General features: G+C 68.5%; 2 protein-coding genes across 3 annotated transcripts; one reads left to right on the top strand and one right to left on the bottom strand.

Annotated features, from left to right (window-relative positions):
* The first annotated feature begins 309 nt into the window (after nucleotides 1-309).
* On the top strand, nucleotides 310-12,547 carry LLGL1 (LLGL scribble cell polarity complex component 1). Of its 2 annotated transcripts, none has more exons than XM_072878203.1 (23): nucleotides 310-530; nucleotides 3,353-3,450; nucleotides 5,590-5,671; nucleotides 5,753-5,868; nucleotides 6,300-6,458; nucleotides 6,539-6,701; nucleotides 6,796-6,931; nucleotides 7,012-7,066; nucleotides 7,185-7,342; nucleotides 7,419-7,636; nucleotides 7,758-7,825; nucleotides 8,150-8,303; nucleotides 8,717-8,821; nucleotides 9,035-9,327; nucleotides 9,410-9,563; nucleotides 9,643-9,796; nucleotides 9,897-10,180; nucleotides 10,476-10,740; nucleotides 10,852-10,966; nucleotides 11,073-11,167; nucleotides 11,281-11,404; nucleotides 11,510-11,589; nucleotides 11,841-12,547. In XM_072878203.1, exons 1-22 carry the CDS (start codon nucleotides 450-452, stop codon nucleotides 11,586-11,588), a joined length of 3,156 nt encoding a protein of 1,051 aa, XP_072734304.1. In that variant the 5' UTR covers nucleotides 310-449; the 3' UTR covers nucleotide 11,589; nucleotides 11,841-12,547. The 2 variants fall into 2 exon arrangements, with proteins under 2 accessions (XP_072734304.1, XP_072734303.1); XM_072878202.1 differs by having other exon boundaries at nucleotides 5,753-5,883.
* An 823-nt stretch (nucleotides 12,548-13,370) lies between these two features.
* Nucleotides 13,371-23,652, bottom strand: FLII (FLII actin remodeling protein). The gene is made up of 30 exons (XM_072878161.1): nucleotides 23,517-23,652; nucleotides 22,620-22,730; nucleotides 21,389-21,460; nucleotides 21,136-21,216; nucleotides 20,544-20,629; nucleotides 20,241-20,402; nucleotides 20,032-20,135; nucleotides 19,750-19,925; nucleotides 19,506-19,663; nucleotides 19,283-19,367; nucleotides 18,835-18,982; nucleotides 18,571-18,704; nucleotides 18,243-18,455; nucleotides 17,982-18,161; nucleotides 17,826-17,908; nucleotides 17,672-17,746; nucleotides 17,328-17,411; nucleotides 17,090-17,261; nucleotides 16,902-17,006; nucleotides 16,491-16,682; nucleotides 16,155-16,343; nucleotides 15,914-16,053; nucleotides 15,573-15,798; nucleotides 15,229-15,383; nucleotides 15,040-15,100; nucleotides 14,822-14,950; nucleotides 14,611-14,717; nucleotides 14,204-14,309; nucleotides 14,042-14,107; nucleotides 13,371-13,860 (listed from the first exon to the last, which is right to left on the bottom strand). The coding sequence occupies exons 1-30, from the start codon at nucleotides 23,577-23,579 to the stop codon at nucleotides 13,726-13,728; spliced, it is 3,798 nt and encodes a 1,265-aa protein (XP_072734262.1). The 5' UTR covers nucleotides 23,580-23,652; the 3' UTR covers nucleotides 13,371-13,725.
* Between the last annotated feature and the right edge of the window lie 61 nt (nucleotides 23,653-23,713).

Here is a 23,713-nt window from a genome sequence, read left to right as displayed (position 1 = left end):
CCCCTCCCGCCCCGGAGAGAAAAAGCGAAAGAAAGAGGTAAAACGCAATATAAATAAATAAAGTGCCTACAGAGGGCGCCTGCGCTGGGGAACTACAACTCCCGTCGTCCCCCGCGGCGGCGCCTGCGCAGCGCGGGTGGGAAGGGCTGCGCCGCGCGATGCGCGCGGTCGTGCGGTGATTGGCGGCGAGGGTTGTCCGTCAGGGCCGCGCCCCGCCCCGCCGCGGCGGTGCCTACCCGGGCTCGGCGCGCGGCGCTCGGCGCTCGGCGCGCGCACCGAGACCCGCAGCGGGACCGGGACCGGGACCCGCACCGGCACCGGCACCGCCCCCCGCCGGGACCGGCACCGCCCGCACCGGGAGCGGCACCGGCACCGCCCGCCCCGGTACCGGCCCCGGGATCGCCGGCCCCGCCCGCCCCGCCCGGTACCGCGCCGCCACCGGCCCCACCATGATGAAGTTTCGGTTCCGGCGGCAGGGTGCCGACCCGCACCGCGACCGCCTCCGGCACGACCTCTTCGCCTTCAGCAAGGTGCGTCCGGGGCCGGGGGCGCGGCGACGGACCCCGGGGGTGGGGGGGGACGCGACGACCACCGGGAGCCACCGGAGGTGTCGGGCAGGGCCCCGGGAGCGGGGTGCGGGGCGGCCCCCCGGTGGCGCAGGCTCCGGCACCCCCCGAGCGGGATGCCGTCCCCGGGGAGGGGAGCAGCGCACGGGGCACCGCCCCCCCGGGGACCGGGGTGCACCCCCGTGGGGGCGGCCGCGGTGGGGAGCCGCGCACCGGGACTCCCGGCTGCCCGGGGAGCGGGTCTGGGCCCGGGGAGGGGGCACGCCCGGAGGGGTAGAACCCCCGGCTGCGGGCGGACCCCGGGTGCAGGGAGGCGGGTGCCGTGGGGGGGGGTGCACCCCCCGCGGGTGGGTACCGGGCCCCCCAGGTGCAGGATGCGTCCCGGGGGGGCTGTCCCCCTCCCTGGGGTGCAGCGGACACCCCCGCCTCAGGGTGCACCCCCTCCCGCACCCGGGGGCACCCTGGGGCAGGATTTGACCCCCCACACCGGCGTGACATCCCCCTTCCCCAGCCCCACCGGGGCGGGGGCTCCCCCGAGCACCCCAGTTCCCGCGCTGCCTCTGCCCCTGGCTTCCCCCAGGCCTTGCTCACCGGCAACAGTGTTTTGGGGTGCCCCGCGGCCCCCCCACCCTGTCCGGCCTCGGAGCATCTCCAGCTGCAACCCCCATACCCCATGGAGGGGCTCAGCCCCCAGGGGTGGGATTTGGGGGGGGGCTGGACCCCCTATGTCAGCAGGAAGGGCCGTGGCGATGACCCCTGGGGCTGGGGGCTTGGGGTCCCCTTGCACCCCAAAGATGTGTCTCTGGGGGACCGGGAGTATCGGAGGCCCAGAGCTTGGCCCCCCCCTCGCCAGTACCGGGGAGATTTCCTGCTTGGTCCCCTCATGCGGAGTGGGGAGCCCCCCGGGCTCGTCAAACGACCAGGGGGGACCCTGCGAGCCCTCGGGTGCCGGACCCTTCCCTCGGCGCATCGGCAGGACGGGCTGTGCCGGTGGGTGCCCGCCTGGGGCTCGGTGCGCCCTGTCCCGGGAGCCCCGCGGTGTTGGGACCATCCTCCTGCCGTGGCCCTGGGGGCAGGAGAACGCCGGCAGCGTCTGTCCGTCCGTCCATCCTTCGGCAGCGTCCTGGCACCGGCGTCGGGCGCTTGCCCAAACTCACGGTGGGGACTGTGGCGTGTGCTGGGAGGACCCCCGGATCGCCCCACAGCGGGGCCAGGCTGGGAGGTGTTGGGGTGTGCCGGGGGCGGGGGGGGTCAGAGCCAGCACCCACCGCCCCGGCACATCCCTGTCCCCCCCAGACTCACCGCTGCGGGCGAGGGTCTGGCCGGGGCGCGAGGCTCAGCCCAGCCGGAGCCCCCCGGTTTTGGGGAGGGTGGTCCCGCAGCCGGATCCTGCCCCAGCAGCACCCTGGGGGGTCTGCGCCCGGCGGGGCATCCTGGGGGGCTGGGGAACAGCCCCGCTCCGGCCGGGCCCGGCGCTGGGGTTGCTGGCTGCCCACCTGCCTCCCATTAACGGTTGTTTTTCCTCCCGAGCTCCAGATCTGCCTGGGATTTGCTGTAATTTGGCCGGGAGCGCGCCTCGGCTGGGCCGGCACAGCCTGCCGGATGCGGCCCCGCTGCTGGGCGGGAGGAAGGGCTGTGCGTGGGGGGCTGCCGGCTGGGTCCCCCCCTTCGGGGCTGGGGGGGGGGGGGGGGGGCAGGGGAGCTGGGAGGGTGCTTTTGCGGGAGCACCGAGGGGGTCTTTGCCACCTTCGTCGTACCAGTCCCCAACCTAAAGCATCGCCGGGGCGTCCCCGCGGTGCTGCTGTCCCAGCTCCCGCTGCCATCCTCCAGTGCGGCGTGCATCCCGGGGGGATTCGGGGTGACCCTGTGTGGGGCTGCCACGGGGACCGGGACTCACAAGCATCCACTAACTCGTCCCCCAGCCAGGCTGAGACCCCCTGGCTGGCCTGGGGACATTGGCGTGCTCCTGGTGGCCCTTTGGAGTGGAGCGGGAGCCAGGAGGGTGACGGTGGCTGTGCCGGCGGGTGCAAAAAGCCACCCTGGTGCGCCTCTCGGCCGCCCCAGACAAAGGGAGCGGGTCAGGATCCGGCCAGTCTGGCTCCAGCGGCCTCCATATCATCTGATCGCGCCGCCGCTGCTCAGCTGAGCTGCCCCCGGGGCTGCTTCCCCGGGAGCCCTGTGGTCCCCTCGCTGTGGGCCGGGGTGGTGGGTGCCCCCCACGTCCCCCCGCTGCCAGGTGGGCAAGCCCCTCCCCAGCCGGCAAGCCCGGGCACGCCGTTGCCGGCCGGGACTTCCTTGGGAAGGTGCCCGCAGGCGGCACATGGCTCCAGCGGGGACGTCCCCGGTGCTGGTGGGTCCCGCTCGCCTGGTTCTGCTGCCCGGCACCGCGGACCCCCGGGGGCGTTGCGGTGGGGGTGAGCTGGACGCCGCTCGGCCCTCCCGGGGCATCCGCACCTCGGGCAGCGGGTTTAGGGTGGGGGGTCCCTTCCCCAAAGTGCCGGTGGGTGGTGGGGCGGCTTGTGCGAGCTCAGACCTACCCCGGCCCTTGGTGTGGCTGTGGGGTTTGGTCTGTTTCGGGGTGTCAGGTGGAAATTGGGTGAGGAGTGATGTCCCCCCCTCCCCAAGGACCCCCGTGGTGGCAGTGGGGGACAAAGCAGCATCCTCATGGTCTTCCATCGCAGGGGTGAAGCTCAGGCTGGTGCGGGATCGGAGCTGTGGCGGTGCGGGGGGTTCGGAGGGGTCAGGGGTGGGGGGTCCCGGCTCTGACCTGCCTGTCCCTGCGGCAGACGGTGGAGCACGGCTTCCCCAGCCAGCCCAGCGCCCTGGCCTACGACCCCACCCTGCGCGTGATGGCCATCGGCACCAAGGCGGGAGCCGTGAAGCTGTATCCTTTTCCCCCCCAGCCGAGGGCAGGAGGTAAGGGCCCCCCCCACCCCCCGGCTGTCCCCATCCCGGGGGATGCCGGGAGACGTGGCCGTGCCACTGCTGGCCCACCCGGCAGCGCCCCGTCCTCCCGCTCTGCAGGCGTCTGTCTGTCCAGCTGTGCTGCAGCTGGGCTGGCCGGGGAGGGGATGGCCGGAGGAAACCCCCGCCTTGCCCAAAGCGTCAGGGAGCAAAGGGGCTCGGCCATCCCCGGGGGCATCCCGGGCGGGGGGTGCTTCCCGGTGTCACCCCCTTATCCCCGCTGGCTCCCGTCCGTCCTGGCCTCGTCCACGCAGCCTTTCGGGGGGGGCAGCGGGGCCCCTGGCCGGCCCGGTGCTGGGCTGGGGGTGGGGGGGCGGTGGCTGTGGTGGGCGCTGAGCCCGGGTTGGGGGGCCGGGGAGACGAGGACGAGGACGACGCGGGGCCCGGCTGGGCTGTTGCCGGCGGCGTGCAGGGAGACTTCAGAGGGCTGCTGGCGGGCGGCCAGGGCTGGATGCGGCCCGCGCTCGGGGGGCCCCGTGCCGCAGGAATGCGGGGTGGGCGTGCGGGGGGGTGCGGGGGTGGCTGGGTCGGGGGGGGGGGGCCGCCATGCTCCCCCTCCCCCAGGCCAGCGGCTCGCTGCCTCCCGAGCACAAAGATGGCGTGGGTTTTTTTCTCTGCCAGGGCCGCCCGGCCGCGATGTCGCCGGCTGCTCCGCTCGGCCGCCTCGCCGCGGGGTGCTGGCTCCAGCCCCCCCCCCGGGTTAAACCTCCCCGAGCCGCGGTTGCGGGGGGCTGCGGTGTCCTGGGCGTCCTCTGAGGGGATGTTTTTGGGGTGGTACCCAGCTCGGGGCGGCTCGGTCCTGCCCGCGGCGCTGCAGCCGGTGCCCACCCGGTCCCACTCCAGCTGCCACCGAGAAGGTGCTTCTGGAGGTTCACGGTGTCAGGGAGGCCGGGGCCGGGTGAGGCGGCAGCCGGAGCTGGCCTGACTGGTGCTACTGGTTAGTGGGGGCACCCATGGGTGCTCCCCGACCAGGCTGGGTGGATCTGGCTGCAGACAGCCCGGCATCGAGGGGATGCCGCTGCCCTGGGGATCCCCCGGGGTGGCTGGGGGTCCCTGGGCTCGGACCCCCATCGCAGCGAGCCGGTGCCGCTGGTGTTCCCCGGCCACTTGCCACAAGGACCGCCTGTCTTTTGGCCAGCGGCACCATTTTGGGTGTGGAAAGACCCCAGGACGAGCGCGGATGGGTGGTGTCCCCTGTCCCCACAGCGCCCAGAGCCCCCTTGTGTGCTCCCCCCACTCCCCCTCGCACACCCCGTTGTCTGGTCTCCCCAAAGCCTCGGCAGCTCTGGCCTGGCTCTGCCGGCTCGGCTGTGCCTGGCGCTGCCAGACAGCTCCTGCCTGTCAGTCTGGGCAGAGCCGCTGGGCCGGTTCCCCACGCCGAGGGCACCCGGGGGGTGGCCGGGGGCGAGGACCACGGGGGCCGGAGGGTGGAAACCCCCGGCACGCAGCGTGCCGAGCCGTAGCTGCGCCGTGCACCGCTGACGCCGGGCTGGGGGAAGCAGCTCGCCGGGTCCCGGGGATGTCGGGGAGACGCCGGGTCGGGGTGCACCGCGCGGTGCTGGAGCTGCCACGCGGGTCCTGCCCCGGTTCCTGCTGAGCAGCGTCGCCGGCGGAGGAGCCGGGACCAGTCGGGTGAGTGAGGCCGTGCCGGCGCATGCCGAACCCCACCCTGTTGGCGGTACGTGCCGGGCTGGCCGGGGCTGCCGGGTGCCTCCGCTCGGCCATGGCCCTGCAGCTGAGGAAGAAGAGGGTGGCGGAGGGCAGGAGCTGGCCTGGCCCACGCACACCCAGCCCGGCCACATGCCGGCCGCATCCTGACCCCGGGGCATCCCGGTGGAGGTGCTCGGTGGATCCCAGCTGGCGCCAGGCATGGTGGTACCCTCCGGCTCCGGCATGGGGTGCTGCCAGGGATGCTCAGCCCTGGCTCTCCCCAGGGACACGGGGCTAAACTGGCTCCTGCTTGCAAAACTGTGACCTGGGGGGAATTTGAGGGGGGTCCAAGGGTTTGCCGGGGTGCTGGGGGCTCTACCCTCGTTGCTTCTTTGACGGCCCCCCCCAGATACGGCGCGCCGGGCGTGGAACTGACGGGCTTGCACAAGGAGACGGCCACCGTCACCCAGCTGCACTTTCTCCCTGGCCAGGTAGGTGGGTGTCCCCGGGGGGGCCTGGCAGCAGCCCCTCCAGCCCCCCACCCACCCCGCTGCTGTCTCCCCCCTCTCCAGGGCTGGCTCCTCTCCCTGCTGGATGACAACACGCTGCACCTCTGGGAGGTCTGCCAGAAGGAGGGCTGCTCCCACCTGGAGGAGACCCGCAGCTTTGGCCTCCCGGGACGCCCAGGGTCCGACAGCACTAAGTACTTGCCTTGGGGGGGGTGTGGGTCCCCAGCCGTCCCCCCGCTGTGGGGCTGCGGCCGGGAGCGATACCGCTGCCGGCTGGGAACGGCGCGTGGGAGCAGCCGTCCCCGCTCGGGCGGGATGGTGACCAAGGTCCCCTCGGTGGTGGTGGCTTCCCCTCCGGAATGCTCCTCCGATCCCGACTGGGATGCTGTGGCGGGGGGGGGAAGCGCAGCCCTGTGCTTTTTATAGGTGCTGGCAGGGCCCGGGGGGTGATTAATGGCTCTAATTGCTATTAGTGCTGACGCTGTCCCTGTCCCCGTCCTCCTGGGCCAGCGGGGATGGGGATGCAGCATCGGGGCGGGGGAGGTTTGGGGTTTCTCCGCCGCTCCCCCAGACCCAGCGCGGGGCTGACGCAGCCCCCCGCTCCCCCCAGCTGCTCCCCCGGCATCACGCGGGTGACGGTGGTCCTGCCGACATCCACCTGCGCGGTGGCCTGCCTGGGCACCGAGGGCGGTGCGGTGTACTTCCTCGCCCTGCCCGCCCTGGCACTGCTGGAGGACAAAACCCTCTTCCCGGATGAGATCCTGCAGAGGTGAGCCCTGCCGGCCCCGCGCCCCCTCCCCACCACCCCCAGTCTCCCCCTGATCCCCCCCGTGTGTCCCCCCCACGCAGCGTCCCCGATGACTACCGCTGCGGGAAGGCGCTGGGGCCGGTGGAATCCATCCAGGAGCACCCGCGCAACAGCAGCCAGCTCCTCATCGGGTACAGCCGGGGGCTGGTGGTCCTCTGGGAGCAGAGCACGCGCACCGTCCAGCACCTCTTCCTGGGGAACCAGGTACCGGGGATGGCGGGGGGCTGGCGGGGCCGCGGCCTCGTGTGCGTCCCCCCCACCCTGTCCCGGGTGTCGAGCTCCCCGTGTGCCCCCGCAGCAGCTGGAGAGCCTGGCGTGGGAGCAGAGCGGGAAGAGCATCATCAGCTCCCACAGCGACGGCGGGTACATGGTGTGGGCGGTGAGCGGTGCCAGCCAGAGGAGCCAGCAACCCGTCATGTCCACCATCCCCTACGGTAGGGGGTACGGGGTTGGGAGCTGATGGCCCCATCTCGGTGCCGGTGCCGCAACCGTGGGGTTGATATTTTTGTTTCAGGTCCGTTCCCTTGCAAAGCCATCAGCAAAATCCTCTGGCGGACCTGTGAGTCGGGGTACGTCCCTGCAGCACGGGGCCGGGCTGGTGATGGACACAGGGCGGGGGGGACCTGGGTTGCGGGGAAGATGCCCGGCGAGGTCTGGGGTCTGACGGAGGTTGTTTCATCCCCCCAGGAACCCCTTCATCATCTTCAACGGGGGAATGCCACGGGCCAGCTACGGCGACCGGCACTGTGTCAGCGTGCTGCAGGGCCAGACCCTGGCCACGCTCGACTTTACATCCCGCGTCATCGACTTCTTCACCGTGCACAGCACCGAGGCAGCCGAGGGAGGTACGAACCGCCCCGGGGAGGGAGGGGGTGGTGGTGGGGGTCTCTGCTAGCAGCAGCTGTGTCCCTGCCTCCCCAGGCTTTGAGAACCCCCGTGCCCTCGTGGTGCTGGTGGAGGAAGAGCTGGTGGCCATCGACCTCCAGACGCCGGGCTGGCCCACCATCCCTGCCCCCTACCTGGCACCGCTCCACTCCTCCGCCATCACTTGCTCCTGCCACGTCTCCAACGTGCCCCTCAAGCTCTGGGAGAGGATCATCAGTGCCGGCGAGCAGCAGAGCCCCCGGCTCTCCTCCGCGGTGAGCGATGGGGGTGGCGGGGAGGGGGGTGTCCCCGAGCCCCTCAGGACGAGCTGGCGGAGGGGTGACGCTTGCTCCCGCTCCTTTGCTCCTCCATCCCTCCCTCCATCCTTCCCTCAAGGCTTGGCCCATCGACGGGGGGAAGAACCTGGCCCAGGAGCCCACGCAGAGGGGGCTTCTCCTCACCGGGTGAGTGGCCTGGCAGCGGGGAGGGGGGCCTGGGAAACCCGAAACACGCCGGGGCGGGCTGGGGACGCGCATCCTCAGCCCCTTCCTGCCGTGGGGGATTGGGAATGGCTGGTGGTGGGGGGTCCAGCCGCTCTTGTTGGGTGGGCTTCCCCCCCTTCTCGTTCAGCTTGATGGCCGGGCAGGAGTGTGTCACCCGCTGCGTTGTCCCCCCTTGTGTCCCCCCCCTTCTGGCACGGTGGCCGCCAGCACACAGGCGGCTCTTGTTAGCCAGGCAGATGTCAGGGCCCTGCACTAACAGGGCCTCCCCGTCCCCCCCCCTCCCAGGCACGAGGATGGCACGGTGCGGTTCTGGGATGCCTCGGGGGTCTCCCTGAAGCCCCTCTACAAGCTGGGCACCGCCAGCATCTTCCAGACAGACTGCGAGCACAACGACAGCCTCAACCAGGCGGGCGAGGAGGAGTGGCCGCCTTTCCGCAAGGTGAGGTCCCCAGGGCAGGGGGGACGTCGCTGTGGACCCCAGCACCCCCCTGCCTCTGCCGGCACCGGGAGGGGGGCAAGCCCGGAGCTGGGCACGGAGGATGCACCCGCTGGAGCCGTCCCGGCTGTGCCCTGGGGACGTGTCCCCCGGCTCGGGGCACAGCTGCCGCGTGACGCCCCGTGGGGACAACAAGGGACGCTTGTTCTGCGTGCCCTGTCTCGCGTGTCTGCCCCAGCGCGGGGCGGGGGGGAGAGCCGGGGGACGCGTGGGGACAGACCTTTCCCGGGCGCGATGCCCGGAGCAGCCCGTGTGTGGCAGCCGGTACCTGCCAGCTGTTGTGGGGACGTGGGGGTGCACCGGGGGGCTGCCCCACAGCTGCATGAAGGCGGCCAGCCCCCCCCTCCCTCCTGCAGGTGGGCTGCTTTGATCCCTACAGTGACGACCCGCGCCTGGGCGTGCAGAAGATCGCTCTCTGCAAGTACACGGCCAAGATGGTGGTGGCCGGCACGGCGGGGCAGGTAGGGTGGTGGGGGGCAGAACGGGGGCTGCCGGGCACCTCTGGACTCCCCCCTCGAGGAGACACGGCACGGGGGCACTTCAGAGCCTGCAGACCCCCGTGCCTGCCCGTGAAGGGCTCCTACCCGCAAGGTTTAACCCCCAGCTTGCAGCAGGGCGGCTTTCCCAGGGGGGTCCAGCATGCGTCCCCCACCATCCGTGCTTGTCCCCTGCAGGTGCTGGTGATGGAGCTGAGTGACGAGAAGTCGGAGCACGTGGTCAGCGTGGCCACCGTGGACCTGCTGCAGGACCGTGAGGGCTTCACCTGGAAGGGCCACGACCGGCTGGCCCCCAGGAACGGGCCCCTGCCCTTCGCCCCCGGCTTCCAGCCCAGCGTGCTGGTGCAATGCGTGCCCCCCGCTGCCGTCACCGCCGTCACCCTCCACTCCGAGTGGAACCTCGTGGCCTTCGGCACCAGCCACGGCTTCGGACTCTTCGACTATTACCGGCGCAACCCCGTGCTGGCCAGGTACGGGGGGGATCTCGGTGCCGGGGACCCCCAAGAGCGACGTGGCGGGGGTCCGGGCGCTGAGCCACGTTGGTGCCCGCAGGTGTACGCTGCACCCCAACGACTCGCTGGCCATGGAGGGGCCCCTGTCCCGTGTGAAGTCCCTCAAGAAGTCCCTGCGGCAGTCCTTCCGCCGCATCCGCAAGAGCCGGGTGTCCGGCAAGAAGAGGCTCAATGCCAGCAGCCCCTCCAGCAAGGTGGGCAGGGAGCGGGGGCCACCACGGCTGCTTTTCGTCCCTGCCGGGCAGGGGCTGACCCCCGTGTCCCCCTCCCCAGGTGCAGGAGGCCAACGCGCAGCTGGCCGAGCAGGCGGGACCCCCCGAGGTGGAGATGACGCCCGTGCAGCGGCGGATCGAGCCCCGCTCGGCCGACGACTCGCTCTCAGGGGTGGTGCGGTGCCTCTACTTCGCTGACACCTTCCTCCGAGACGGTGAGACCCCCGCCCCCCTCCCTGGGAAAAGCCCCCGAGCTGGGTCTGGCTGGTGCTGTGCCATGGGGAGGGGGCTCTGACACTACTCCCACCCCCGCAGCCGCCCACCACGGCCCCACGATGTGGGCAGGGACCAACTCTGGCTCGGTGTTCGCCTACGCTCTGGAGGTGCCGTCACAGGAGAAGTTTTCGGAGCGGGCAGTGGAGGCGGTGCTGGGCAAGGAGATCCAGCTGATGCACCGGGCGCCGGTGGTGGCCATCGCGGTGCTGGACGGGCGGGGGAACCCCCTGCCCGAGCCCTACGAGGTCTCGCGGGACCTGGCCAAGGCCCCCGACATGCAGGGCAGCCACTCCATGCTCATCTCCTCCGAGGAGCAGTTCAAGGTGAGCGTGGCAGGGGCTCGGTGTCCACCTGCATCAGGGATGGGACCCGCCACCCACAACATGTCCCGTGTCCTCTCTGGGTGTCCCTGTTACCCCGGGTGCAGGGACGGGGCTGGCGGTGACCAGCCAGGTCCTGGGGCACTCCTGTGCCTGTCCCCAGGGTGGTGGCTCCGAGGGGAAGATGCCGCCCTTTGCGGCATCTCCCCGCGGTGGGAGGCTGCTCGGGTACCCCCCGAAACCCTGCAGGTTCCTGTTCCCCCGTGGCACCTGGCTCCTCTCACCCCCCCCACCCCAGGTCTTCACGCTGCCCAAAGTGAGTGCCAAGACCAAGTTCAAGCTGACGGCGCATGAGGGCTGCCGGGTGCGGAAGGTGGCCTTGGTGAGCCTGGCCAGCGCCAGCTCCGAGGAGCGGCTGGAGAATTGCCTGGCCTGTCTCACCAACCTGGGCGACATCCACATCTTCACCGTGCCCGGCCTGCGGCCTCAGGTCCACTACAGCTGCATCCGCAAGGAGGACATCAGCGGCATCGCCTCCTGCGTCTTCACCAAGCACGGCCAGGGTGAGGGCACGGGACCTGGACTGGGGGTGATGTCCCTTGTAGATGGGACATTGTCTCTGGCTGCAGCCCTGCTGGGGGTCCCTGAGGCTCTTTGTTGTCTCCCCACTCCAGGTTTCTACCTAATTTCACCGTCCGAATTCGAGCGCTTCTCGCTGAGCGCCAGGAACGTGACGGAGCCACTGTGCCGGCTGGAGGTCGCCCGGCTCCAGGACACCTCCTGCCTCAGGTGGGACGTGCCCCGGGGACGCGGGGGCTTTGCGACAGCAGCACCCCTGTACCCCCGCCCCACGGCACCGGCTCCGGCAGTAACTTCTTCCCGCGTTTCCTTCCAGCAACAGCTCGATGGCAACGCCGAAGCTGCCGCAGGCAAACGGCACCCACGTTCCGTGCAGCCCCGAGGGCCAACACTCCCCCACCGACAGTGACCGTGAGTGACCACCCTGTCCCCGCCATGCACGCCACGTCCCTGTGGGCCCTGCTCCGGGGCTGGCCCCGCGCCGTGGCTGCCCCCCCATCCCTCCCGTCCCCGTGGCTCCCCAGGGTCCCCCGAGGAGCATCCGGCCGCCTTCTCGCCCGGCCCCATCGACTCCCCCAACAGCAGCATGGAGAACCCGCTGGACACCACCGGGGACATCACCGTGGAGGAAGTGAAGGATTTCCTGGCGTGAGTGGCAGGGGGAACGGTGTAACCAGTGCCCACGGCCGCTGCCACCAGCACCGAGGGGCCGTGGCGGTGCCCCCAGCTGCCTCTCACCCCGCTCTGCCCCAGGTCCTCGGAGGAAGCGGAGAGGAACCTGAGGAACACCAGCGAGGACGAGGCCCGGCCCGCGGGGATCCTCATCAAGTGAGGTGCGGTGGTCCCCAGGGCGGGCATGGGGATGGGTGAGCCCCGCACTGCGGTGGGGACACAGCTCCGGCCGCAAACCCCGGGGTGCCGCGGGGTTCAGAGCTGGGACCCCAAAACCCCGGCATCCCCGTCCGTCTTGGGGAGGATGGGGCTGTGGTCCCTGGGGCTTGTGGAGGAGGGGGGAGCGGGGAGGCAGCGTGTCCTGGGCCTCCCCCCGCCCAGGTCCCCTGCTCAGGGGCTGCGTCACCCGCAGGCATCACCGGCCTCCCCGGCCCGTCTCAGTGCTCGGATTCCCGGGACGCACGACTCGACTGGACCCCCCCACGCCCCCTCCCCGTGTAACGTAGACTCGCCTCTTCTCTAACATCTGTGCCGGCGTGCCCCGGCTCCGGCACGCTCCCCCCACGCATCCCTGCCTGGCCGCCGGCCCCGGCCCCCCCTGCTGACCCCGAGCCGGGGGCTGTGGTGCACAAACTCTTCCCGGGGAAGATAATTTTCTTTTTTTATACACGGTCGAGTGTCACTGTCCCCTGCTCCAGAGCCCCCTTCCCAGGGGATGCTGCTGCTTCCCCGGCTCTACGGGGAGGGCTGGGGCTCGTGGACCCCCCTCGTCCCCCGGTTTTGGTCTCGGGGAGGCGGGGGGCCGGGAGCCCCCGGGCACGGCCCCTCCGTACCCTGGTCTGTGTTTACATGCCCGGCTCCCTGCAGTTTACAGCCCTGTCCCCTGCTCCGGCCGCCACACAGGGACTGTCCCCTTCCCGGGGGAGCCCAGCGTGGACCCCCTGGCTCCCAGGTGGGCACCGGCAGGCTTGAGCAGCCCGGGGAGGGCTACCGGAGGGGGGTCACAGGTGGCCTTTTTCTCTTAGTGACTTCTCCAAGGGCTATTCTCCAGGTTGGGCTCCGTGCCTGCTGCTCTTTTCTGACACTAATTCCTGCCACGGGTGGGTTTGGGATGGGATTGCGTGGGAAAGGCGGGGGGGGAACGGACACACTGGCTCCTGGCCCTGGTCCGTGCTGGTGCTGGCGGGGGGTGGGGGTGGAGGGGGCATGGGGCTGCCCCAGCCCCCTCTGCCCCATCCCGGGGGTCTCACTGTGCCAAATCCCTCCTGGGCTCCCCAGCCCAGCCTCATCCTCACAGGGGGCTGCGGTGGTGCTGGCTCTGTGTGTCCCCCCCCCCGTGGCTGTCCCTGCGTGGCTCCGGGGCTCAGCCTGGTACCTGCCCCTCTCCTTTTGGGGACTGGGGGCCGTTTTTGGACCCCCTGGGCTCTCTTGCGGTACGTGTGTGGCTGGGGGGGGGCCGGGCAAGGCAGCGCTGCCCTGGGCTCTGTCGCTGCCTGCCGGGGCTGGGGCTGTAGTGTCCCTGGTAGAAACCCCCCCACCTCATCCTTTTTTTTTTTTTTTTTGGTAAGATGAATTTAGCATTGTTTAGTTATTAAAAATACTGGTTTTTAATATTGAAAATAAAGCATTTAATATCAATTGCCTCAACTGCAGATGTTTAGGGAGCCTTGGGGCTGCGGGGTCCTGGCCTCCGCCACCCCTCCAGGAGAGCCGGGTGGGTGCCAGAGCCCCCCAAGCTGCGGTGGGGCAGGATGAGGGCTGGGGGGACCCCACTTGGGAGCAAGATGGGTGCAGTCAGAGCCTGGCACGGCCTTGGGGTGAGAAGTGCAGCCTTTATTGATATGATACCGATGGCCAGCCCCTGCTGGGGGTCTGTCCCCCCAGGACAGCGGGGCTGTCTGTAAGGCCCAGGGTTGAGAGCCCCTCACCCCACCCACCCCCCCCCGCAGTGCTCTTTAGCAAAGCATCCTCCCACCCAAACTGGGAAACACCCCCGGCCCCCAGTTGCAGGGGGAGCTCGGCACTGGTTTGGGGCAGCAGCATCCCCAAGCAGGGTGTAACAGGGGCCCACGCCGCCCCGTATGCCCCCCAGGAAGGAAAGGGGCTGAGCTGGGCCCCATGCCGGGAGAAGGGGGGACAGAGGACAGCCCCAGCGTTCCCCACTGGCCCCGGCTTGGGGAGAAGTGGCTCCAAGGGTCGAGCTTGGCTGGGAGCAGGCGTGTGCGGCAGCACAGGGTGCCAGGGGGTCTGGCCGTGCCACGGGGGTCTGTAACCAGAGTGCTGGGTGCCCCTGGCCCTTAGGCGGGCGGCTTGCGGAAGACGCTCCAGGCGTGGAAGCAGCGGGTGAAGGGCCAGGGCTCGTTGCCTTTCCGCACCAGCCGGAGCTTGCGGGGACGCGTGGGGTCCTTGGAGCGCATGTGCTGGATGTAGACCTGGGGCAGAGCGTAGTCGTGGGAGTCCCCGGCCCTTGCCCACCTCCAGGGCTGGCATGCCCCAGCCCGGGGGGGGCTGCTGCAAGCTCTGCACCACCATGCACGGGGCAGGATCAGGGCCCCAAGGGCAGATGAAGCCCAAATCCTCCCCCCTCAGCAGCAAGCAGGAGGGAGGCCCTACCTGGCACGCCTTGAGGCTCAGCTTGATCTCCACCTGGCTGGTCTGGGTGCCCACCCACATGTAGACCTGCGGGAAGGACGTGCAGCCGGGCTCAGCCCATAGAGCCACTGGCAGATCTGGCCCCTGCCCCGGACGCAGGACGGCCTCACGCCCCCGGCTCACCTCCCGCCCGTTGTCCAGCAGCATGATGTCATCATCAGCCAGGTCATCCTGGCAGAAATCAGAGCACTTCTCTGACACGGAGAAATAGCCCTTCTCATTGGAGCACCTGCGGGGACAGTACCAGGGACATGAGTTGGTTAGGACTCAGCTCACGCAGAAGGAAGGGATGGGATGGAGAAGCTCTGTTTCAGCCGGTTGATGCCCAGGGATGGACAGAGAGTTGGAGAGGAGCTTTTCCTGCTGTGGAAAAGGAACTTTTGGAAGAGGAACTTTTCCCTCTGTGTGCTTTTCCTCGCTAGCCTGGGAGGACTGAGCCCCTGGCAAAGGCTGGCGTGGCCTGGGGGCACTGTGGGAGGAGGAAGGGGATCAGCACAGACTTGAGCAGCCCCACCTGGGCCAGGACCCACCTGAAGAGCCGGGAGTGCTTCATGTAGTCGGCGTCTTCATCGTAGGGCTTCTGGCTCCCAATGCCCACCCAGAAGAAGTTTTCGGGCTCCTCTCCCTCATTGATCACCTGCGAGGGCAGGGACAGGGCTGAGCGTGGCCGTCCCCTGCCCTGGTGGTCACTGCCACCCAGGTAAGCTGCCACCAAGCCCCGCTGTGCCCCCACCCGCTCACCTGCTTGCTGTAGGAGTCATCAAACATGTGGTTCATGATGTCCTCGGCCAGCTTGGCCTCATCAGGGTCGGCTGCCCGGCCCACCCAGGTGTAGACGATGCCCTGGTTGTCCGTGCTCTCAAAAGGCACCTGGGGGAGCACAAAGAGTCAGGGCTACCCAAGCCGGGAGGGGGGCAAGTGGCCAAGCATCCCCGAGGGTGCTCAGCCATGAGCAGTACCTTGAGGATGAAGCAAAACTCTGAGTTGAGCAGACCAGCGTCCGTGTTGATCTGGATGCACCTAGAAAAGAAGCCCACGAGGTACAGTCAGCAAGAGATCAGGCAGCCATGCCCACTGGCACGTGCCCTGCCAGGAGGCTGGCACCCATGGGTGCTGCCCGGCCCGGAGCAACCTGCGGGAGGGCTGACCTGGTGCAGAGGGCCCCGCCGTTGGTGCGGATGTGGTAGAGGCTGGGCTGGGGCGGGCTGGCCCTGTCCTTCCGCTTGCCCCGGTGGATGACAAACCTCCTCTTGAAGTGCGAGAGGAACTTGGGATTCTCCTGCTGCTGGGTCATGCGCACGACCTGGCCAGGGGTGGGTGTCAGCAGGGCCAGGGGCACCCCCCAGACACAACCCCAAGCCCCAGCTGCACCCCCTGCCAGCCCCCATCTCCGCTGCCATCCCCTGCCTGGGGGTCAGAGAGGGGAGGGGGGAGAAGCGAGGCAAAGCTGGGGGACCCTGTGTCACCCCCCAGGAGTAGGCAGCGGGGTCACCTCCAGTTTGCCAGGGAAGAGACTCTCGAACTTCTTCTGGAGGCTGAAGGTGAAGGTGAGCCAGCCCATGTTGGAGGCCTCCCGGCCCTGCCAGAAGTAGACGATGCACTGGAAGTCTTCCTCGGCCTGCTTCTCCTCCTCCTCTTCCTCACCCTCCTCCTCTCCTTTGCCTTCACCCTTCTTCTTCTTCTCCTCCTCCTCCTCGTACTCCACCGGCACCCAGTACCTGAGGGGAGGAACAGGGGGTGATGTGGGAGATGGGGCAGGTTGAGGCTCTGGGCAGGGAGATGGGTGGTCAAGGGGGTCCAGCAGCCCCGCAGAGGGGACGAGCCGGGTGTCACCTGCAGAGGAAGACATAGCAGTCGTGGGTGTGGAAGTGGCCGAACTCCTCCTCAGGCAGGCGAGCGAATTTCTTGCCCTCCAGCACGAAGCCCTCCATGCCGTCCAGGTCCTCGTTCCACTCCTCCATCAGCTGCTCCGCCTGCAGCCCCACGCACTCCGTCAGCCAGCGGCCACCCAGCCCCTCCGTCAGCACCCGGCCCAACGCTGCAGGGGGACACACGGGTCGGTCCCCAGCCCTACCTCGCTCAGGGGCATGGGGGGCTGGCGGGGCAGGAAGAGCGCCGTAAGGTCGGCCTTCATCTGGTCCTTCTTCTCGGCATCCTTGCGGACCTTGCCGGCGAGGCCGCCCTCCTGCAGCACCGTCTCGGCGTTGCGGGTGTAATCCACGCGGAGGACGTCGTCCCAGTTCTTGAACTTGGACTTGAACACCTAAATCGGGGAGCAGGTAACGCACTCCGGACCACAGCACCCTCCCTAGCACCCAGCACCCCATCCAAGGGGTCTGTGCCCCCGTCTCCCTCCCCAGCACCGCTGCCCAGGGGTCTGTGCCCATTCGCGGCATGTGGGCTGCCCTACCTGGCACTCGGTGCCCTCCAGGTTCCTGGTGACCATGGCGTGCTTGGGCCGGTGCAGCATGCCGCACAGCTCCTGGCTCAGCTTCAGCGCCGCCGCCCGCACCAGCCGCGGCGACTTCCTCCCGATCCAGATGAAGACGTCGGACCAGCAGTCCAGGATGTACACGCTCTTGGTGTCCAGCAGGCTCTGCAGCTGCGGGCACCCCAGGGAAAAAAGGGGGTCAGGCACCCGTGGGCTCTCCTGGCTGGAAAACACCCTGCCCGCTCCCGAAAGATGGCCAGGAAGAGCTGGCTATCCCCCACCCGGGCCCCACTGGCCGAACCTGCCTCTCCCAGGGCACAGCTGCAGGCAGAGGGGGCATGAAACCAGTCTTACTGGTCAGGCTGGGAGAACCTCCCTGCTCCATCCTACCAGGCGCATCTCCGGCACCAGATCAGCCTTCAGCCTCTTCTTGTGCTCCACCGAGAGCTTGTAGTTGATCTGGGGCAGCTCCAGGTAGCCCAGGCCCAGGCCAACCTGCGGAGGGGACAGGGACACGGGTGAGGAGGGGCTGCAGGGCCCCGGCAGCGCCAACGGCCCCCCGCATGGCAGCTGCCCACCTTGTACAGCTTGGGCTTGTGGGGCTGGAAGTCATCGGGGACGCAGGGCCGGATCTCCTCGGGCTGTCCCCCCAGCACCTCCCAGAAGTCGGGGGTCTCCTGGCCCTGGGCGAGCAGCGTGATCTCCGCCTTGCCCTTCCGCTCGTTCTTGTTGATCTTCTCGGCGAAGAGCCTGCAGCGGGAGCGGGTGAGGTGGCAGGTGGGCTCCCTGCACCCCCAGCCCCCCGACCAGCCCTACCTGGCCTTGGTGGTGCCGCTCAGCGTGGCCTGGCTCCCGCGCCACACAAAAAGGTTGAGGCCGTGGTCCAGGAGGAAGACGAACCTGGTGGATACAGAGGTGAGAGGACAGTCAGGAGAGAGCGGGGTGTGCCAAGTGTCCTCCCCACCCTGGGGGTCCTTGTGGAGCAGGGCACTGCAGCCGCTGGGGCTGCTAAGCGGGGTTTGGACCCACATCCTTGTAGAAAGGTGCTGGCACAACTGATTTTCACCCCAGCGCTGCAGCTACGGCGTCTTGGGTGGACCCTGCCAGCACCCTGTCCCTCCGCAGGGACCTTGTGTCCCCTCACCGCTCCCCCTGCTCACCGGGGGTCCAGCGATGTCCCTTTCAGTGCCACCGGCTCCAGCTTGACGTTCTTCTTCCCATAGACACGGTACAACCTGGGGGAGAGACAGCCACGGTGGGACATGGGGCACCGCCTGCCCCACGCGTCCCCCCAGCCCCTGGCCCCAGCGGTACCTGGTGACGTATTGCGTGTCCTCGACGGTGAAGAAGCCGCTGGCCGTGCCACCCTCGATGTAGGAGATGTCGTTGTCAAAGACCTGGGGGCAGGGAGGGGGTGAGGGTGGGAGAGGCAGGGCTGGGGGCTATGGGGGGGCCGGGAGTCGGCCTCACCTGGAGGAACTCGTCGCTCTCATCCCCCATCTCCTCCCGGATGCTGCGGCACTCAGCCCCCAGGTAGTTGCGGAGGTTGACGGCATGGATGGCAGAGCAGGCTTTCTTGTCCAGTGTGGCCTCCTGCCCGATCCAGTAGTAGATCTCCCAGTTGAGGGAGCCGTTCTCATCCAGGAAGGTCTGGGGAGGGACGGGGTGTGAGATGGTACGGCCATAGCCCTGGGTTGGGGACATGGGGGACCCTCGGTCCTCCCCGGGTACCTTGAGCACGATGTAGCAGTCGGCCTCGTAGAACTTGCCGTGGAAAGCCTCATCCACCAGCGTGGGCACGAAGTTCTCGATCTGCCAGACACACAGGCCGGGCAGCTGCCCCACGTCCTCGCTGAAGAACTCCGAGTAGTCCAGCTGCGGCTTCTCCAGGCCCTGGTCCCAGCGGCGCGTCTTCAGGTCCGGCGCCTTCGCCTCCCCACTCTCCTGCGGGGACGGGGATGGGTCACCGAGCTGGCGGCAACTGGGCCCCAGCCAGCACCCGGGTGGGCCAGAGGCACCGTGCTGCTGCTCGGGGACCCTCTCCCACCCCAGACCCTACCTCTATCTTCTTGTTCTTCTCCTGGGCCACGTCCGACATCCCCTTCAGCACCTGCTTGGCCTGGTCGTCCTGGGCAGAGTCCTTGCGCCGCCGGAGCCGCATCTTGCGGGCCAGCGGGTCCTTGGTGCTGCTCCCTGGGGACACGGGGACGGGGTGAGAGGCAGCCAGGACACCCATGCCTCGTGTGGGGCACGGCTCGTTTCCCAGCCTCTCCCAGCGTGCTGCCCGAGGCAGGGGCTGTCCCTCAGGTCCCTGCAGGCTCACCTGCTGCGGCGGCCGCGACGGTGGCCGGGGAGGCTCCGGCCAGGCGGAGCTGGTTCTGCAGGGAGAAGTCGATGTTGTACCACTCCGACGTCCGATCCACTGGCTTTGGGGGCATCACCAGGTTGGGGTTCTCGCGCACGTCCAGGATCTGCCCAGGAGGGGACAGGAGACCTCACTGCTCTGAAGCACGGGCTCACGGGGACACTGAGGATGTGGGGTGGGACAGGAGACCTCCGGAGCACCCTGGGCTTTGGTGAGGTGAGGGGATGTGGAGGGAGCTCTGAGTCCACCGCCTGCCTGGGCGGAACTGTGTGCCAGGCTGCATGGATTGGCCCCAAGACCCCCTGTCCTCACCTCACCCCATCCCATCCTACAGCCCTGGGATCCCAGGGACACGCTGGGGCTGTGGTGGACCCAGCCCGAGGTGGAGGGGGTGTTGGGCTCTCACCTCCACATCCGTCAGGAAGTGGATGGCCTCCGGCAGCGTCACCAGGCGGTTCTTGTTCAGCACCAGCTTCCTCAGCTTGGAGCACCTGTGGGTCACAGAGATGCTGGTGGAGGGCCAGGCCAGGGGCACGTCCTTCGGGGACACTCGGAGACCTCGTATCACCACACAGCCTCCACGTCTCCTCTGGGGGACAGAGCAGATCCGGCTGCGGGCTGTCCCCTACCTGCACAGGCTCTCGGGGATGAGCTCCAGGTTGTTGTTGGCCGCCATGAACTCCTCGAGATTGGCGAGCTTGCCGATGCCTGAGGGGATCCCGTCAAAGTCGAGCTTGTTGGAGTTCAGGTACATCTTCTTCAGCTTGGTCAGCTTGCAGATGGCCGACTGGGGAAGGAGGAGATGGCGGGGTGAGGGAGAACCCAGCGGCATGGAGGCACGGGCAGGGATGCCACGCACGGGCAGGGACGTACAGGCAAGGAGGTGAGCTGGTTGCGGGACAGGTTGAGGGTCTCCAGCTGGGTCCACTGGTCAATGCAGAGGGACAGCTCCGCGATCTGGTTGCTGCTGAGGTTGAGGCGCCGCAGGCTGCCCAGGGTGTAGAGGCACTCGGGGACGCGGCTGAGGTCATTGCAGGACAGGTCCACATCTGGGGGAAGACAACGGGGTGAACGCCGCCAGCTGGACCCACGCCAGGGCCGAGAGAGCCCCTGGATGTGCCCCGTGCGCCGTGGGGCTGGGTGTCCCGGTCCTACCTGCCAGGTTCACCAGCCCCTCGAGGCTGGTGGGCAGGTTGCTCTGCGTGCGCTGGGTGTTCCTGAGGTGGAGGGTCTGCAGGGCTGTCATCGCCGGGAGCTGCCTGCGGGCCGTGGAGAACCACGGGGCAGGGAAGGCGTCAGGGCTGGGGCAGGCACCCGGCACAGCCCCGGCATTGTGGGATCCAGCCCGGAAAATGGGGTCTTACCGGAGCTGCGCGTGCAGGAGGGGGTTGTTGTTGAGGATGAGGGTCTGGAGGTGGACCAGGCGTCTCATCTGTGGTGGGAGGCTCTCCAGCTTGTTGTTGCTCAGGTCGAGGTAGAGCAGGTCCGTCAGGTTGATGAAGAGCTGGTTGGGGATGGTCTCGATACTGCGGGGATATGGGGATCTTCAGGGCTACGCAGAACCTCTCCCTCCCGGAGCGGGGCAGAGAGCGAGACCCAGAGTGAAGGAGGTGACGGATGGAGGTGGCCGTGGCCAGGGGGAGACGGCTGGCCTGGCCCAGACCCACCTGTTGTGGCCAAGGTTGAGGACCAGCATGTTCTTGGCGTTCTCCAGCTCCCGCGGACACTCCGTGAGCTGGTTGTAGCTCAGGTCCTGGGGCAAACGGGAGAGCAAAGCAGGCATCACCCTCTGGCCTGCATCCAGCAACCACCACCCAAACCGGAGGTCCGAGGGGCATCTTCGGGGGCACGGCCTGCCTACAGCCACACCAGATCTTGCCCCACGGATCGGCGCCCAGCAGCAGGAGCTGGACGAGCATGCGGGGAACCCAGCCATGGCACCAGCCTTTAAAGAAGGCATTGCCACAGGGTTATCCTGCCCGCAGCCAGCTTCCTCGGTGACCAGACACGGGGTCAGAAGGACCGTCACTGAAAGGCCATGGGAGTTCTTCTTGCAAGGAAGCCAGTTATGGCCTGGGCACCCGAAAGTCAAAGGGAGCTGGGCAGCGCTGAGTCCCGATTTCCTCCCTGCACCTTTCCCCTGGACGCTCCTCAGCCCCGCCATGCTCCCCAAGGGGCATGAGGGGCCACCGAGGCGTGGGAGCGGGACCCAGGAGTCTGAGCTGGCTCTCGCATTAGCCAAGGAGACTCTGCACCTACCAGCACTGAGAGGTCATCCAGCTGGAAGATATCGTCGGGGACTCCCGAGTTCTTCAGGCTGTTTGCACGAGCCACAATCGCCTTGAAAGGGGAGAGAGAGGCACGAGTGCAGCCACCTGCCGGCTCTACGCCTGCTGAGCCCCCCAGGGTGGCCAGCGACGATCCTTGTGTACCCCCAAAGCCAGGGGCCAGCCAAGAGGTGCCTGGAGACACCAGCCCTGATGCGGGTGGGACACGCGAGGGGGACACTTACCCGGAGGCAGGGCAGGCCGGAGAGCTCGCCGTGCAGCGTGGTGAGGCTGTTGTGACTCACGGAGAGGTGTTCCTGCAGGGAAGCCCCAGTGAGCAGAGAGAGGAGCCGGGGCTGCGTGGGGCAGCGGTCGGGCCCCTGCACCGACGTGGGCGCTCCTCGATCCCAGGAGAGTAGGGGGCTTGTGGATGTATGGGGTGAGCTCGGCCCTGACCCACACAAGGCTGCTGGGAGGCTCCCAGTCTCAAACTGGTTGGTTGGCCCCAGCGTGCCCACGCTGCTTCTGCACCCTTGGGGCGGACCTGGCTGAGACACCCCAGCCCTGCTGCAGGGTTCGGGGTGCTCTGGGCTGCTACCGAGTTGGCTCGCGGCAGTCCCACACAGTCCCCGAGCAAACAGACCCCAGTCCTTGGAAATGCTTCTCACTGGGTGATCTGGAAACGGGCAGACACGTGGGGACCGGCAAGGTTGGAGCAGGGCCCAGGGGAAATTTTGTATTTCCTCTGGGTATCACCAGCCCAGCTGTTACCTGCTCAGGAAAATGAGGAATTGGCAGACTGTGGGCGAGACGCCAGGTTTTAAATCTAGCCGTGGCCCCCCAGCATCTGGCGGGACTGGCGGGAACGGAGCTCCGAGCAGCACGGAGGGCTTCCCCGCTTGCTGTGCCTGAGCAGGGCACACCCGGCACGGTGACGAGGACTTTTGGCAGCGTGTTGTGTTTGGCTGACACCGATTTAACGATGTCCGTAATGTGCTGCAGGACACCGCCAAAGCAAAGCTTAGCCACGGACTCTGCCAAGGGCCTGGTCGCGCACAAAACTCGAGCCACCCAAAAAACAAAGCCAGGCAGCTGTCAGCTACTGCTCTTTATAGCTTTTAGCAAAGGAGGGGGGAAAAAAAAGCCCCAAAGCCTTAATCCTCCCCATACTAAACCTTCACCCTTCCCTTCTATTAAAGGGCAGAGGATATAAGCATGGTTTTTAGTCTGGTTTGCTAGGAAAACAAGGTGAAACTGAGTACAAGTCTGTCTCAACCCCACTCCTAACAGCTCCTGCATCCAATTTCAACCGCACGTTGTAGCTCAGCCCTATTATTAGACACCAGAGCATCCGCCGATGAGCCACGAGGCTGGCAGGCACCAGGCTCTCGGCACCGCTGCGCAGGGCCCTGTCTGACCCCACAGCCCCAGTGGGAGCCGTCGAGCCCCATTCCCTCCCCAAAACGTGCCGCTCACCAGCTTCTGGAGGGCGGCGAGCTCCTCGGGCAGGTAGCAGAGCCCCGTGCGGTTCAGCTTCAGCCAGCGCAGGCTGGTCATCGCCTTCACGTGCTCCGGGAAGTAGCCGCCCTGCGAGGAGGAGGAGGGTGAGAAAACCGCCTGCCCCACAGGGTGAGGATCTGGGGACCTCAGCCTGACCAGCCCGATGAGGTTGGGGGGAGGCCTGAGATCACCCAGTCCCATGGGATTGGGAGCTGGGGGGCTGGGATTGCCCAGTCCCATGGGATTGGGAGCTGGGGGGGGGCTGAGATCACCCAGTCCTATGGGATTGGGAGCTGGGGGTCCAGGATCGCCTAGTCCTATGGGACTGGGAGCTGGGGGCTGAGATCGCCCAGTCCTATGGGACTGGGAGCTGGGGGGAGCGGGATCACCCAGTTCTATGGGACTGGGAGCTGGGGGTCCAGGATCGCCTAGCCCTATGGGACTGGGAGCTGGGGGGGCTGAGATCACCCAGTCCTATGGGACTGGGAGCTGGGGGGGCTGAGACCGCCCAGTTCTATGGGATTGGGAGCTGGGGGGGCTGAAATCGCTCAGTCCTACGGGACTGGGAGCTGGGGGGCCACCATCACCTGGCTCTCTGGGGCCCCATGGGCCGGGGGCTCAGGGATCGCCAGGCCCTGTAGTGCCTATGGGGGCGGGCACCAAGGCTCCCCTAGACGAGCAGCCCCGGTCTGGGGCCACCAGCAGGGCCAGGGGGGCGAGATCGCCCAGCCCCGGGGTGGCCGAGCTGAGCCTGCGGGGCCGGGCCGGGCCTGACGGGGCCCTGCGGGGCCCGGGCCCGCGCTCGCCCGGCGCTCGGGGCCAGGGGCCGGGGCTGCCCTCCCGTACCCCGGTGCCCCCCGTTCCCCCCCGCACCTTGAAGTCGTTGCCGCTGAGGTCGACGCCGCGGACGAAGGGCAGGACCCCGGTGGCCGCCATGGCGGTGCTGGCGGCGGAAGGGCGGGGGGACCCGGCGGCCGCGCGCCCCGCCCTGCCCCGCCCCGCCGACCACGCCCCCTTCACCGCCCGGCCCCGCCCCGGCGGTGACGCTGCGTCGGGGGGAGGGTGGAGCC

Source organism: Ciconia boyciana, chromosome 13, assembly GCF_034638445.1.
Source record: "Ciconia boyciana chromosome 13, ASM3463844v1, whole genome shotgun sequence".
NCBI lineage: Eukaryota > Metazoa > Chordata > Aves > Ciconiiformes > Ciconiidae > Ciconia > Ciconia boyciana.
The sequence above is the reverse complement of the archived record's forward strand: the minus strand, read 5'-3'. Positions and strand labels throughout refer to the sequence as shown.

Excerpts from the sequence above, each read along its gene's own strand:
- LLGL1 (XM_072878202.1), top strand. The coding sequence starts at position 450 with ATGATGAAGTTTCGGTTCCGGCGGCAGGGTGCCGACCCGCACCGCGAC. Across the intron at positions 7,826-8,149 it reads AGGGGGCTTCTCCTCACCGG|GCACGAGGATGGCACGGTGC; the intron begins GTGAGTGGCCTG and ends CCCCCCTCCCAG. Across the intron at positions 9,564-9,642 it reads CCAGCAGCCCCTCCAGCAAG|GTGCAGGAGGCCAACGCGCA; the intron begins GTGGGCAGGGAG and ends CCCCCTCCCCAG.
- FLII (XM_072878161.1), bottom strand. The coding sequence starts at position 23,579 with ATGGCGGCCACCGGGGTCCTGCCCTTCGTCCGCGGCGTCGACCTCAGC. Across the intron at positions 21,217-21,388 it reads CCGGCCTGCCCTGCCTCCGG|GCGATTGTGGCTCGTGCAAA; the intron begins GTAAGTGTCCCC and ends TCCCCTTTCAAG. Across the intron at positions 16,683-16,901 it reads TGGTGCCGGAGATGCGCCTG|CTGCAGAGCCTGCTGGACAC; the intron begins GTAGGATGGAGC and ends GGGTGCCCGCAG.